This window comes from Danio aesculapii, unplaced genomic scaffold (assembly GCF_903798145.1).
Source record: "Danio aesculapii unplaced genomic scaffold, fDanAes4.1, whole genome shotgun sequence".
NCBI lineage: Eukaryota > Metazoa > Chordata > Actinopteri > Cypriniformes > Danionidae > Danio > Danio aesculapii.
The window spans coordinates 5001-18412 of NW_026613695.1; the positions used below are offsets into that span (position 1 = coordinate 5001).

General features: G+C 31.6%; 1 protein-coding gene across 1 annotated transcript in view; it reads left to right on the forward strand.

The window, feature by feature from the left end:
- Nucleotides 1-3739: 3739 nt before the first annotated feature.
- Nucleotides 3740-13412, forward strand: part of LOC130220210 (phospholipid-transporting ATPase ABCA3-like) — a gene marked incomplete at its 3' end in the record, with an annotated part of 42640 nt that continues 32967 nt past the window's right edge. Inside the window, exons 1-2 of the mRNA XM_056452586.1 lie at nt 3740-3933; nt 5167-5245. Of these exons, the coding sequence (XP_056308561.1) occupies nt 5192-5245 (54 nt within the window). The remainder of the gene's footprint in view (nt 3934-5166; nt 5246-13412) is intronic.

Consider the following 13412-nt stretch of genomic DNA (forward strand, 5'->3'; position numbering starts at 1 on the left):
GCAAGCAGAGGAAACAGTTTGAGAAATATAGCATCTGTTGAACAACAATGTACTTTTGAGGCTTTTTTTTATTATTTTTTATTTATAGTAGCAATAAATACAGTACAATGATTCCACTCTAGAGAGTGCACATTTCCCATTGATAAACATTTTCTTTTTTACAAACTATAAAGTAACAGAACAAAATAAAAACAGTTCATCAAATAAAATATGTGAAGGTAACAGTAACAATAAAGTGGTGACATAAATAATACCAATAACTAAATATACATAGGTCAGAGAGGGTCAAAGCTTTATTCACTCAACTTTAGTTCAGATATTATCAACATTAATTCTTAATCTAAAGAGAGGATTAAGAGGGGGCTGCAATGGGTCGTAAAAATGTTTGTTCTGTGGATGGGAATTAGATAGTAATATTTTTATATTTCTACGAAGATTGGATGGAGCAAACTAATGTAATCAGTCCAGTTAGACCAGATATTTTTAAATGCAATAATTTTCTCCAACACATAAACATTATTTACTATTTCATTCTTGGGTTGTTGGGGATTCAGGAAGTAACCAGTGTCTTGTAATTGCTTTTTTGGCTGCGATTATTAAAATATCGAGCAAGTATTTTTCACATTTATACTTATTTGGATATCAGAGCTTCCATAATAACTAACCATGAATACTTTTGAGGCTTTTTTGGTCAACACTGTAGTTGTTTAGATTGCAACTATGCAGTTTATTTATAAGGATAGTGCCTATTTTAAATATTAATGAGAGACAGCGTGTCGGCGGGCATTAGCCTGTCATACTGAGCAGAGGAAAGATGGTTGACAATCCGCCACAAGATGGCAACAGAGACTGCATAATATGCCCTTAGGAGAGAAAAACAGCATTAAAAAACTACAGCAGAACAAATCATTACAGAACCGTTAAGTGACTTTCTAAGTCAATCTTTGTCTTTTATATGTTGTAGTGGTGTATTTATACCATAGTGATCTGGTAGTTTGCTTTGCGCTGGCTTTTTCTGGGTTAATTGTGATCTCCTGATTGCAACAGAAATACTGGGAAATCTCTGTTTTCATGCCATTCAGCCTTATAATGTGTCACCTGTATTATCAGGGTTTCTGCGGGGTCTTAACATGTCTTAAATTGGAAAATCTAAAATTTAAGCCTTAAAAAGGGCTTAAATTTACTGAAATGTTGTGTTGTAGGTCTTAAATCTCTTTAAACAGGTCTTAATTTTCCTTTGTTCATGTTTAGCTATCCAATCTGGCCAAAACCCATGCAATCACCTGCAATCTATCTTAATAAAGCTTGTAACTTTTTATTTAAAAGTTTTAAACATTTTAACTGTATTTACCATAATTATTTCTTTATATAACATTTGTTTAAAAGTGCTCCATGTATTTACTGCTCAAGTCACCGATCTAGACAGATTGTTGTGCGTAGATTTAGTTCATTATAGATTTTAAAACATTTGTTAATTTTCTTATTTTAAAGAAAGTTTATGTCGGAAACAAAAAGTGTATGATACAAGTAAAGCTTGCTTGTTTTTACACAATATTTAAAATATTTTAATTTTGTATTAATTTATTGTAAATTAATATTTATTCATTTGTATATTTATTTGTATTATTAATGCATTAAATTATAATAAAATAAATATAAACCTTTTCCATCTGGGCCATTTAAAAAATTACTTCTAAAATTTTATTCATAATGGAGTTAAAAATGTCTTAAAATGTCTTAAATTTAACTTGGTGAAACCTGCATTCTGCAGGTTATGCAAACTCACCTGTTTGTCACCATATTTGCGATTATTACTGTGTGCGTTACACTAGCTCTCGCTTTCCAGCCATGCTCTTCCATTAAAAAGAGGTGCAACAGTCCTGTTCTCAAAACACAAACTTTAATCTGGTTGATGGATGTGGAACTTCCAAGCATATATAATTGGTGTGCAGATGGGTGTGTTTGTGCGTGTGTGGTTTCCTATAAATGAATGTAGAAAATACAAAATTACCACACATTTATAATTACTGAATCTAACCCTATACATTTTCAAATATATAAGTGGTATTTAAACAATATGAATTGTGTAACAACAGAAATTAACATGATGATGCTGTTATAATAAACATACATTGCTAATAATGGCATCATTAATGTGCGTTGTATAGTCACAATAATCACCAATTAACTCGCAAATCAAGTACTGTTCGCTGCAGTTGTAAAGTGCATGCAAACAACATATTGGAGTTGACTTCAACATTTGAATTGATAAGCTTAAATGAGCTCACAATGAAGGCCTTTAAGGCAGAAAACTGTTTAGTCATCCTCATAGTGAAAGAAATGTAAGAAGTCTTTCCAAGCTAAATAATGATAATAAGTCTAACATTAAGATTTAAAGATTACTTACTGGTCAATAACGCACACAATAAGCACACATTATAACAAACACCAAGAACAATCTTCACTCCATCTCGAACACGTGTGATTTACAGCAGTGTGACTAAAGCTACGGTCACACTGGGCTTTGTGTGTGTGAAATTCTGTCGTGCGGCGCTACGAAAAGGGGCGGGATTAAACAAGATGATTAGACTTTAAAAAAGCGAGCGATTGCTCCATGTTTTAAATTTCTGTCAACAGAGGTCTTGTTTTGATCCTCGATGGGTCTCACGCAGTCAAGTGATGCGATTTCGCAGGTCAGAGTTCACCAAGCTTGAACTTTGCACCGCAGCAACCTGCGAAACTTAACGCATGACCCTGCGTTTCCGGTCTGACGTATTCGTGTGCGTATGAATGGAAGTCTATGGGAGGAAAAGTCAAGTGTGACCGCAGCTTAACTGAATGCTAACTAGATGAAGTGGTTATGGACCACACCCCATAGGTTATTTCCAGTCCTATACTGCCATCTGCGCATTTGTGTAACCCTGAGTACTTGGTACACAATACTTTAGACATGACGCTAGAGAATCATTCAAACACTAGCTCTACAGTGACGTTGGTGAAGTAGTAACGGTTTCTTCCGTTCTGACGTCAGCTGCAGATGTGAATGAATGGCAGAAGAAAGTAGTTCCTTGTACAAAAGTATTTTAGACTCTCCGTGTTTAATTTCCTTTTTTATATACACAATTATGCCGTCGAACTGTTTTATAAACAATATCACACGAGTAGCAGTGCGTTATGGCTGTATATCGTCACTGGTAGGATGCTAAGACACTCGGCCTGCTGCCTCGAGCCAACGAAAGCCATCCCACCAGAGCCGATATACAGCCATATTGCACTGCTACTAGTGTGATATTGCTCATATTATTTATTTTTTACATATTACATTGACATATATAAGTATTATTTAAACTTAATTCAAATGTAATTTATTTTATTCATATCAGAATACTTTGCAAAGTAATTAGAAAATTCAATTTGTTTTTAATCAGAGCAACGATTGTGTGTAAACACATACATAAAAACAGTTTTAGGACAACTTTGATGAAAGGTTTGTTACTACTGTATATATATATATATATATATATATATATATATATATATATATATATATATATATATATATATATATATATATATATATATATATATATATATATATACCGTAGGGCCGTAGGCTAATGCAAAATCACCTGTTTGATATGCTTTATGATATGCGCGGTGACGTTTTGACGTCTGTCACGCCTAGAAACAAACTTACGCGTCGGTCACATGATCATTGTAGCCGCCCAGCTGGCGCAGGTCACGTGACGGCATTTGTTGTGTGCGCTCGGCTGCTGCGCTGCAATGTCATCATCATCATCATCTTCAGCGTTATTACTGCCCTTATGAGTGATATTTCCCGAGCGAATTCATCGGTGACCGCGAGCATTTACTCAATGTGTTCCGCCTGAAAGACACGATTTTTAGCCCGATGCAGGACGGAGAGACTGTAAGGTGAGCTGCTGTGCGTGTGCATGTGTGCGTGTGCGCGCGCGCCTGTCTGTTTTTCTATTGTGTTTGCTGACAGAATTAAGCTGATGAACGAGTTTTTAAATGTGAATCACAACAAGACTAAAGAAAACCGACGATTCATATTTAATGTAAAACAAACGGCTGCCATTTCGAAAAAAAGAGAAGGAGGATGACAACAAAGCAAAACAAAACAAAAGCTGCTAATAAAATTTAGTGGCGTGACATAATGATAGACAATCACTAAGATGACATCAATATGATGTCACTTTCACGTCAGTAGGCTAATATTAATCTTTCTTTTTGTTTAATATTGATCTACATGTGTAGGAAAGATGGCAGGTGTCAAATAATCAACAACACGTCAGTCTTAGTTATGTGAATTGAGGTAAAGTTGGTTATATATTAGCTCATTCGGTATATATTCGGTCTGAAATCGCTTCAAAACAACATTAGCTCTATTATTTGACTGTGAGCTAGTAGTGCTGTACTTCTATAGTCGTTAGCTGCTAATGTTAATATGATTTCCCTATTTAGCATTTGCAAACAATACTTGAAATAAGCCTGTATTGTTAAGGAGAAAATGCGAAGATAAAACCAGCTTTACTTCAATGTGATGCATATAAATACGAAGGAATATCTGGTTTTGCTTGAGAGCCGTTAAGATAGGACTGTAGATATTTGATTATAATTCATAATTCGATATTATGATCTATAATTTGTTCTGAATGTTGTGTGAGGTGTTGTGTTTTCCTCAAAAATGGTCCTTTAAAGAGATAGTTCACTCAACAAAATAAAATTTCTGTCACTCTTTCCTCACTTTCGACTTGTTACAAAACAATTTGAGTGCTGTTGAACACAAAAGAAGATATTGTGAAGAATGTTGAGAAACTGGTAACCAGTAGGAAAAAACAAATACTATGAAAGCTACCGGTTTTCATTTTCTCTTTAAGTGTCGAGCGTGGACTCACTGAGGTAACTAAACTAACTAGGTTACTTTTAGTATTCTTTCACATTGTGCAACCAGAACTTCTTGTTTCTTATCTCCAACACAAGTCCTACAGTTGGTCTTCTTTGTGTGCTTGTGAAATGTTGTTTACAAACTCAGCACTGATGTGAAATTCCTGGAACGGCGCTGATATGATTTTGTTTCTTCTCATATTTCTGTAAAAGTCTTGCACAGTGAGCTGACGCTTGCTTTTTTGTCTTTTTGTGCAGGTTGTGAAGCACCGTGAAGTAAAAAATGGCCGTGTGGCAACAGTTTGGATTGCTCCTCTGGAAGAACTACATTCAGCAAGTGAGTCTTTGCTTTATGTATGATATTTGGCATTGGTTTAAGTGGAGTAAATTAAATTTGTAGATGGTTGATAGTTTTGATTGGTTGGTTTGATTTGGTTTTGTGATAATTGTAGGCAAACATCATTGAACAAGGAATTTAGAGAAATGATATGTGCCAGCATTGGAAAAAAAAACACATTTGGGGTTATTAAACAATATGTTTTTCCATTAATTAAAATGAATACTTCTGTTCAGCTAGGGCTAATTAAAATTGCTCGAAAGTGACAGTCATTAAATAATGCTTTCCACAAAAAGTTAAGACTTGAGATTCTATTTAATTTAATTATTCATTTTCCTTCAGCTTAGTCACTTATATTTCAGGGGTCGCCACAGTGGAATGAACTGCCAACTATTCCGGCAAATGTTTTATGCAATGGATGTCCTTCCAGCCACAATCCAGTACTGGGAAAGATTCTATTTCAAACATGTAAAAAAATCCAACTATAATAATATCAATAAACAAAGGAAAAGAATACAAGGCAATACAAAACTATTTTAACTTGTGTAAAAAGGACTAGGAAGAAGCGCATGCTTGTTTATTCCTACCCGCTTCTCTACTCTACATTATTTATACGGAATAGTTCATAATAATAAATGATAATCCCTAACAATAATCATCAAATTAACTTCATGATCCTGTCATCTTATTTTCATCCTAATACACTTTTTTTTGGCAAGCTAAATAAACTAGCAGCACCAACCAAATCTCTTTTTCTTCTATATGCATTATAAAAACTGATGCTGCATCCTAATTCGCATGCTATCCATCCTAAATAGTATTTAAAAATAGAATTAGTGTGTCCCAAACCATAGTATGTTGAAAAGAGTATGCCAAAGGATCACGATTTGATTATTTCCAGGAAAAATTCAAAGTGTAGAACTGACCATAACTGCTAATATTGCACACAATATGTTGCGCATTGGACGTGGATTTGATTAGAACTACAAAGTATGATAAAAAGTGTATATAAACTACAAACATGGCTGACCGTCAAGTAGGGAAGCTTCAGTAAAGTTGTTTGTTAGTATCTCGCCAACTGGAAAATATTTAAAATCGTGTTTTCCGTGTTATATTTCATCTGCATCAACAATGTCAACCTATAAAGTGGGCCATTTATATGGATACACCTTAATAAAAAGGGAATGGTTGTGATATTAATGTCCTGTTTGTGGCACATTAGTATATGTGAGGGGGCTCATGAAAGAATAAAGTTACGTTAAAACATAGCACACCATTTTTTTTTTCTTGTGAAATTCCCAATAGGTTTGATGTGTCACATGACCCTCTTCCTATTGAAAAAACAAAAGTTGGATCCAAGATTGCGACTTCAAAATGGCCACCATGGTCACCACTCATCCTGAAAAGTTGCCCCCTCACATATACTAATGTGCCACAAACAGGACGTTAACATCATCAACCATTCCCATTTTATTAAGGTGTACCCATATAAATGGTCCACCCTGTATATCAAGATATAATTGGACTTTAACTTCTGAATGCATAATTACCCAAAGACCTGAGGAGATTTCTCTGCATAAAATGGCTGATTAACCTGCTGCTGCTTCTCCAATACGGTAGATAATTAAATATGAAAGAAATGTGGATGATGTGTTGAGATGATTGACAGGGGATGCAACTAAGCAACATAACGATCTAGTGTGTCCCAAAGCTTGCATACTCTTCTGTTACACACTCTTCCTTCATAAAAAATTACATAATTTTAGGGCGTAGTATAAGTATGCGAATTGGGACGCAGCATATATGTTTATACACTGCTCAAAAAAAAAGGGAACACTAAAACAACACAATGTAACTCCAAGTGTTCCCTTTATCTATTTTTTGAGCTGTATATATATTGCTGTAGTTGTTTCTCAAAATTGATAATCATCAGTAGGATTTCTGTAGGATCGTGTGAGACTGAAGACTGCAGTAATGATGATGACAATTCAGTTTGAATCACATGCAAAAAAAACAAAACTACATTTATATTAATAAACAAAACAAATAATACAAGACAATACCGAACTAATGTAAAGTACATGTCCGAAAAGGAATACGAAGAAGCATTTGCTTATTTAATCCCACTCCTACTCTGCTCTACATTATTTATAAGTAACAATTCATAATAATAAATGATAATCCCTAACAATAATGATCAAATTAACTCCATTATTCTGTCATCTTATTCTTATTAAGATACTTTTTTTCACACTTTAGATAGAGTAGGAGCACCAATCAAATCAGTTTTTCTTTCATATACATTATGCAGACTATCTATCTATCTATCTATCTATCTATCTATCTATCTATCTATCTATCTATCTATCTATCTATCTATCTATCTATCGATCGATCGATCGATCGATCGATCGATCGATCGATCGATCGATATATATATATAATATATATATATGATAACATTCATAAATGTTTCTTAAGTATCAGATCATCATATTAGACTGATTTCTGTAGGATCGTGTGAGACTGAAGTCTGCAGTAATGATGATGACAATTCAGCTTTGAATCACATGGAGCGAAAACTACAATGATATTAATAAAGAGGGTGTATGGGTGTTTCCCAGTACTGTGTTGCGGTTGGAAAGGTATCTGCTGTGTAAAACATAGGCTGGATAAGTTGACGGTTCATTCCGCTGTGGCGACACCCGATGAATAAAGGGACTAAGCCGAAGGAAAATGAATGAAAATTAATAAACAAAGCAAAATAAAATGAGACAATCCAAAACTGTTTTACATGTCTGAATAGTAATAGAAAGAAGCATTTGCTTATTTAATCCTACTTATTTTCTGCTCTACATTAATTATGAGTAACAATTCATAATAGTAAATGATAATCCCTAACAATAATCATCAAATTAACTCTATAATCCTGTCATACACTTTTTTCCACACTAGATAAACAGTAGGCACACCAATCAAATCAGTTTTTCTTCCATATGCAATTTGAAAACTATATGATTATATATACTGCTGTAGTGGTTGCTCAATATTGATGATAATCATTACTGTTTCTTAAGCATCAAGATCATCATATTTATCTTATTTCTGAATGATGGTGGGAGACTGAAGACTGGGTCTGTCACAATAATCAATATGTGGATTTATCGCACAACACATGCACGTGACCTCAATCATTTTTGGTGATGCAATATATATCGCCCATACATAAAAACTATTATGGAGGTGTCAGTGTCAGTATGGTTAAAAAAAACACTATAATATTTACTGTAAATTACTGTAGTATATTTTCATGTGGGTGTCTGACAACGGAAAATAGCTCTGGTAGCAGATATCACAGCCTCTGTTACTTTTACCTTGCACTATTTGTTAACATTTACTATTATTAATTTAGGATATGCGTTTTCACATTCTGATTCCAATGCTTTCGTTTTAAATTGTTAAAAAGACTTTATTTAAATGAAATATTCTTATAAATAAAATATTGTTATGTTTTTTTTGGAAGAGTGTACTTGCATTGTGATGATATTATATTGTCATTCTGGCATTATATAACGAGTGGCATGAAATGGTCTTCAAATGACAATGATATCGTTATTCGCAATATATTTTGGTGCGATATGTAGTTCGACAAAAAATAGATATCGTAACAGGACTACTGAAGACTGGCGTAATGATGTTGACATTTCAGCTTTGAATCACAAGGAGAAAAAACCCCCAATTTTTTAAGCGTTAATTAATATTTAAGATTCTGAAGGATATTTTTGTGAAATAAATGAAGGTTGAATGAGCATAAGAATGTTGTGTTTTTGAATGTTAGTGTGTAACATTTATTTATTTGGTTTTAAAGTTAATCCTTTAACGTTAAATGATTTTCTAGTTAAGAATTTCAAATGTCCTCAAATGTTGGTGTTGAGCAATTCCAGCGTTATGGATGCGACATTTGCAGTAAAATCTCGAAACATAATTTCACAGAGAAAGTGTATGTTAACTTTATATTGAAACATCTGCTTATATTTTCCAGAACAACTAACTACAGAGTTAAGAGATCAGAAAAATATCAATCTGTAAATGCTTTTTATATTTTAAATGAGGAAAATAAACATGCGTTTTGTATGTGACCGAAAAAGAGTCAAAAGCATACAACATACTTTGTTTGTTAAACTGCACAACCCAAAAGAAATAATCATAATCGACAAGATAAGAGTTGCCCACTATAGAACAAACATGATTGATTTAATATTATATTTTTGCATTTATATGAAAAAGCTTGGTTATGGATGTGACGTCTCTCCGTTATGGATGTGACCAATGTAAAATTGGCACTTGTATGATTTTGGTAAATCAAATATAGTAGTTTGAAAACACTGACAGAGACTTTTTTTGAGTATTTTTAAAGCTCTGTAAAATACCTGCTTACGCTAACGCAGAAACGGTTTTGATATTTTGGCAAAAACTTGTTTAATAGTCTTATTGTAGCTACTGTAGTACTGTTTTTTTTTTTAAATGTGTAGTTATTAGGTATGTATTGTGTGTATTTTGAGTATTTGTAGTTTATATATATATATATATATATATATATATATATATATATATATATATATATATATATATATATATATATATATATATATATATATATATATATATATATATATATATATATATATATATATATATATACCACTAGGCATGGGCCGGTATAAGATTGTGACGGTATGATAACCTTGGATAAAAATATCACGTTTGCACGGTATTGATTACTACTCTAAAATGTATTATTTTTAAATGTCTGGGTAAAAAATAAAAACTCTTTTGAACATAATATATTTAATTTTGAGAAACATTTCAAATATTTTGGAACAGTAAACACCTCAGCAGGCACAGGACGTCAGATTGATGTTGTACCCTAACATCGAGGGGACATTGCATTTTGTTTGGAATTGAAAATCAAGTTGACATCAGAACCCAACGTCAGGCCGACGTCAGTGTCTAACATCCAACCTAAAATCAACCAAATATCAACGTCTAATGGTGTTACAGCTTGACTATCTATCAGATGTTGGATTTTGGTTGCCATACCTGATGAATAAGTGTCAGTATTTGACCTCAATATGACGTTTGTTTAAGACGTTGGCTCGACGTAGGATTTTGGTCACTTTCCAACACAATCTAAAATCAATCAAATATCAACGTCATTTGACGTCATTATTGGAGGTCAAATTAACGTTGTGCTTAGACACTGGCTAGACATTGAATTTTGGTCACCTGATGTCACAACCTACATCTAACGTAATATTAACGTCTTATAAATTTGTGTGCCTGCTGGGATGTTAAGCTAAGTAATTCAAATAAGTAATTAAATCAATCATTCTGCTGTCTTTGTTTGTTTCAAAAACACAGATTTTTGTACAAATTAAAACAGAATCTTTGGATATCTTTTCTGCTGGAGATACTGTTGTCCTTAAAAAAAAACGTAAATAAAAAATCTTACACATACCTTAGGATGCAGATAATTTAGCAGAAAATTTTGGCTGTTTTAAAACCTTGAATTTTCCAAACCGCAGTATACCTTGAACACTGTTATTGTCCCATGTCTATATACCACAAAACACTCAAATAATAATTTTGTACTTTCATCATGGCAAAGATAAAAGAAATCCGTTATTAGAAATGAGTTATTAAAACTATTATGTTTAGAAATGTGTTGAAGAAAAATTCTCTTCGTTAAACAGAAATTAGAAAAATATAAAAGAATTTAACATGAGGGCTAATAATTCTGACTTCAACTGTACACTCTCAGAATTAAAGGTACTGGAGCTGTCACTGGGGTAGTACCTTTTCAAAAGATACATATTAGTAGCCAAAGTGATCCCTCAAAGGTCTATATTAGTGCCCAAATGTACCTAAAAAGTACCTTTCAGGTACCACTGTGGACCCCATGAATACATCTACTTCAATTGTTATCACTCGATTGAATGGGCGTTATCAGTGGTTATCAGCCGATAGATATGGGCCAGTAGGGGCCTTCTGCGCATACTGTTAGGCTCAGAAGGTTGTTATAATCCACATGGTTAATCAGCTATACTAATAGAGAAGACTCGAGACCCAGATGTGTTTTTACATTACTGTGACAGTTGGGTTTTGGCTTGGGCTAGATGTTAATAAAATACAATTAATGGGAAATTTAATTAATAATATAAATAATTCTTGGTAACTTGCAGCCGTATGTGATTATAGCTGATTTACCATGTGGATGTATGATAATAGCCTTCTAAGCCTACCAGTAGGCACAGAAGGCTCCTGCTGGCCCATATCAATCAGCTGATTACCACTGATAATGCCCATTCATTCAAGTGATAACATTCGAATTGGCTGACAAATATATGTCTTTTAAAAAGGGACTGCCCCAGTGACGGCTCCTGTATCTTTATTTCTGAGAGTGAATATGTATATATACACTCATATACATGTATAGTTTGCTGTGATGCATGATTTCTTTATAGATTCTTGCTAAATCTTTAAATATTTGCAAATCTTGCCTTGAAAATGAACCAAATCGCTTTTACCATCTTAAAAAAAACAAGTAAAGGTTTCAGCGGGTAGAACTGCACAAGCACAGGAAAGGCGTGATGTCAGATTTAATCATTACCCTCCTTCACCTTATTTACTCTAATGATTTAACTTGCCGGCTCTATTGCTCTGCTGAATATCTTTTCTGTTCCTTCCCATATTTGGCCTCTGAGATTAGATTTGAGGCTGTCTTTTATAAACGTAAGACAACAGTTGTTCTGTTTAAAGCTTTCCTTTGATGGTTGCTTTTTAACTCGCATCGTGCCGGATATTTTGCTCTGCACAAGAGATGCACTGAGGGAAATCTAGTTTTGTTTTAACTTCCCTGATCTCGATTCTGCATTGCAATCATTTTATAGTGCAAAGTATGTAAACAGAGCATTAAAAGAGGTCAGATATATATATACACTTTTCTTTACTTGCTTGTCTTGTCTTTCCTTTTCGTGAAATTAATGAATATTTGTTTGATAGTCTGCATTCACTTTAACAGGTTTAACTTGTGTTTTTCAATGGCTGTACAGTGTGTATAAATAAATGTATAATGTGTATAGAAATAGAGACATTTTGTATCGAAAAGAAATTGTTTAAAGTTGAATAAAAGTATTTTATGTTAATAAATGATCTAAACCATAAAAAACATTAACCAGTGAGATTCCAGGGAATATTATGACTATTATTCATTTATTCATTTCCCTTCTGCTTAGTCCCTTCATTAATCAGGGGTCGCCACAGCGGAATGATCCGCCAACTTATCCAGCATGTGTTTTACACAGTGGATGCCCTTCCAGCTGCAACCCAGAACTACTACTTATTATTGTTATTATTATTATTATTATTATTATTATTATTATTTATTTATTTATTATTTATTTATTTATATTATTATTATTATTATTATTATTATTATTATTATTATTATTATTATTATTTATTTATTTATTTTATTATTATTATTATTTTTATTATTATTATTATTATTATTATTATTATTATTATTATTATTATTAATTATTTTTATTATTTTTTTATTTTTATTATTATTATTATTATTGTTATTATTAATTATTTTATTATTTTTTTATTTTTATATTATTATTATTATTATTGTTATTATTATTTTATTATTATTATTATTTATTTATTTTTAATATTATTTTTATTATTATTATTATTATTATTATTATTATTATTTATTTATTTATTAATTTATTTATTTATATTATATTATTATTATTATTATTATTATTATTATTATTATTATTATTATTATTATTATTTATTTATTTATTTTATTATTATTATTATTTTTATTATTATTATTATTATTATTATTATTATTAATTATTTTATTATTTTTTTTATTTTTATTATTATTATTATTATTATTGTTATTATTATTTTATTATTATTATTATTTATTTATTTTTTAATATTATTTTTATTATTATTATTATTATTATTATTATTATTATTTTATTTATTATTATTATTATTATTATTATTATTTTATTATTTTTTTATTATTATTATTATTTTATTATTATTATTATTTTATTTATTATTTTTATTATTATTA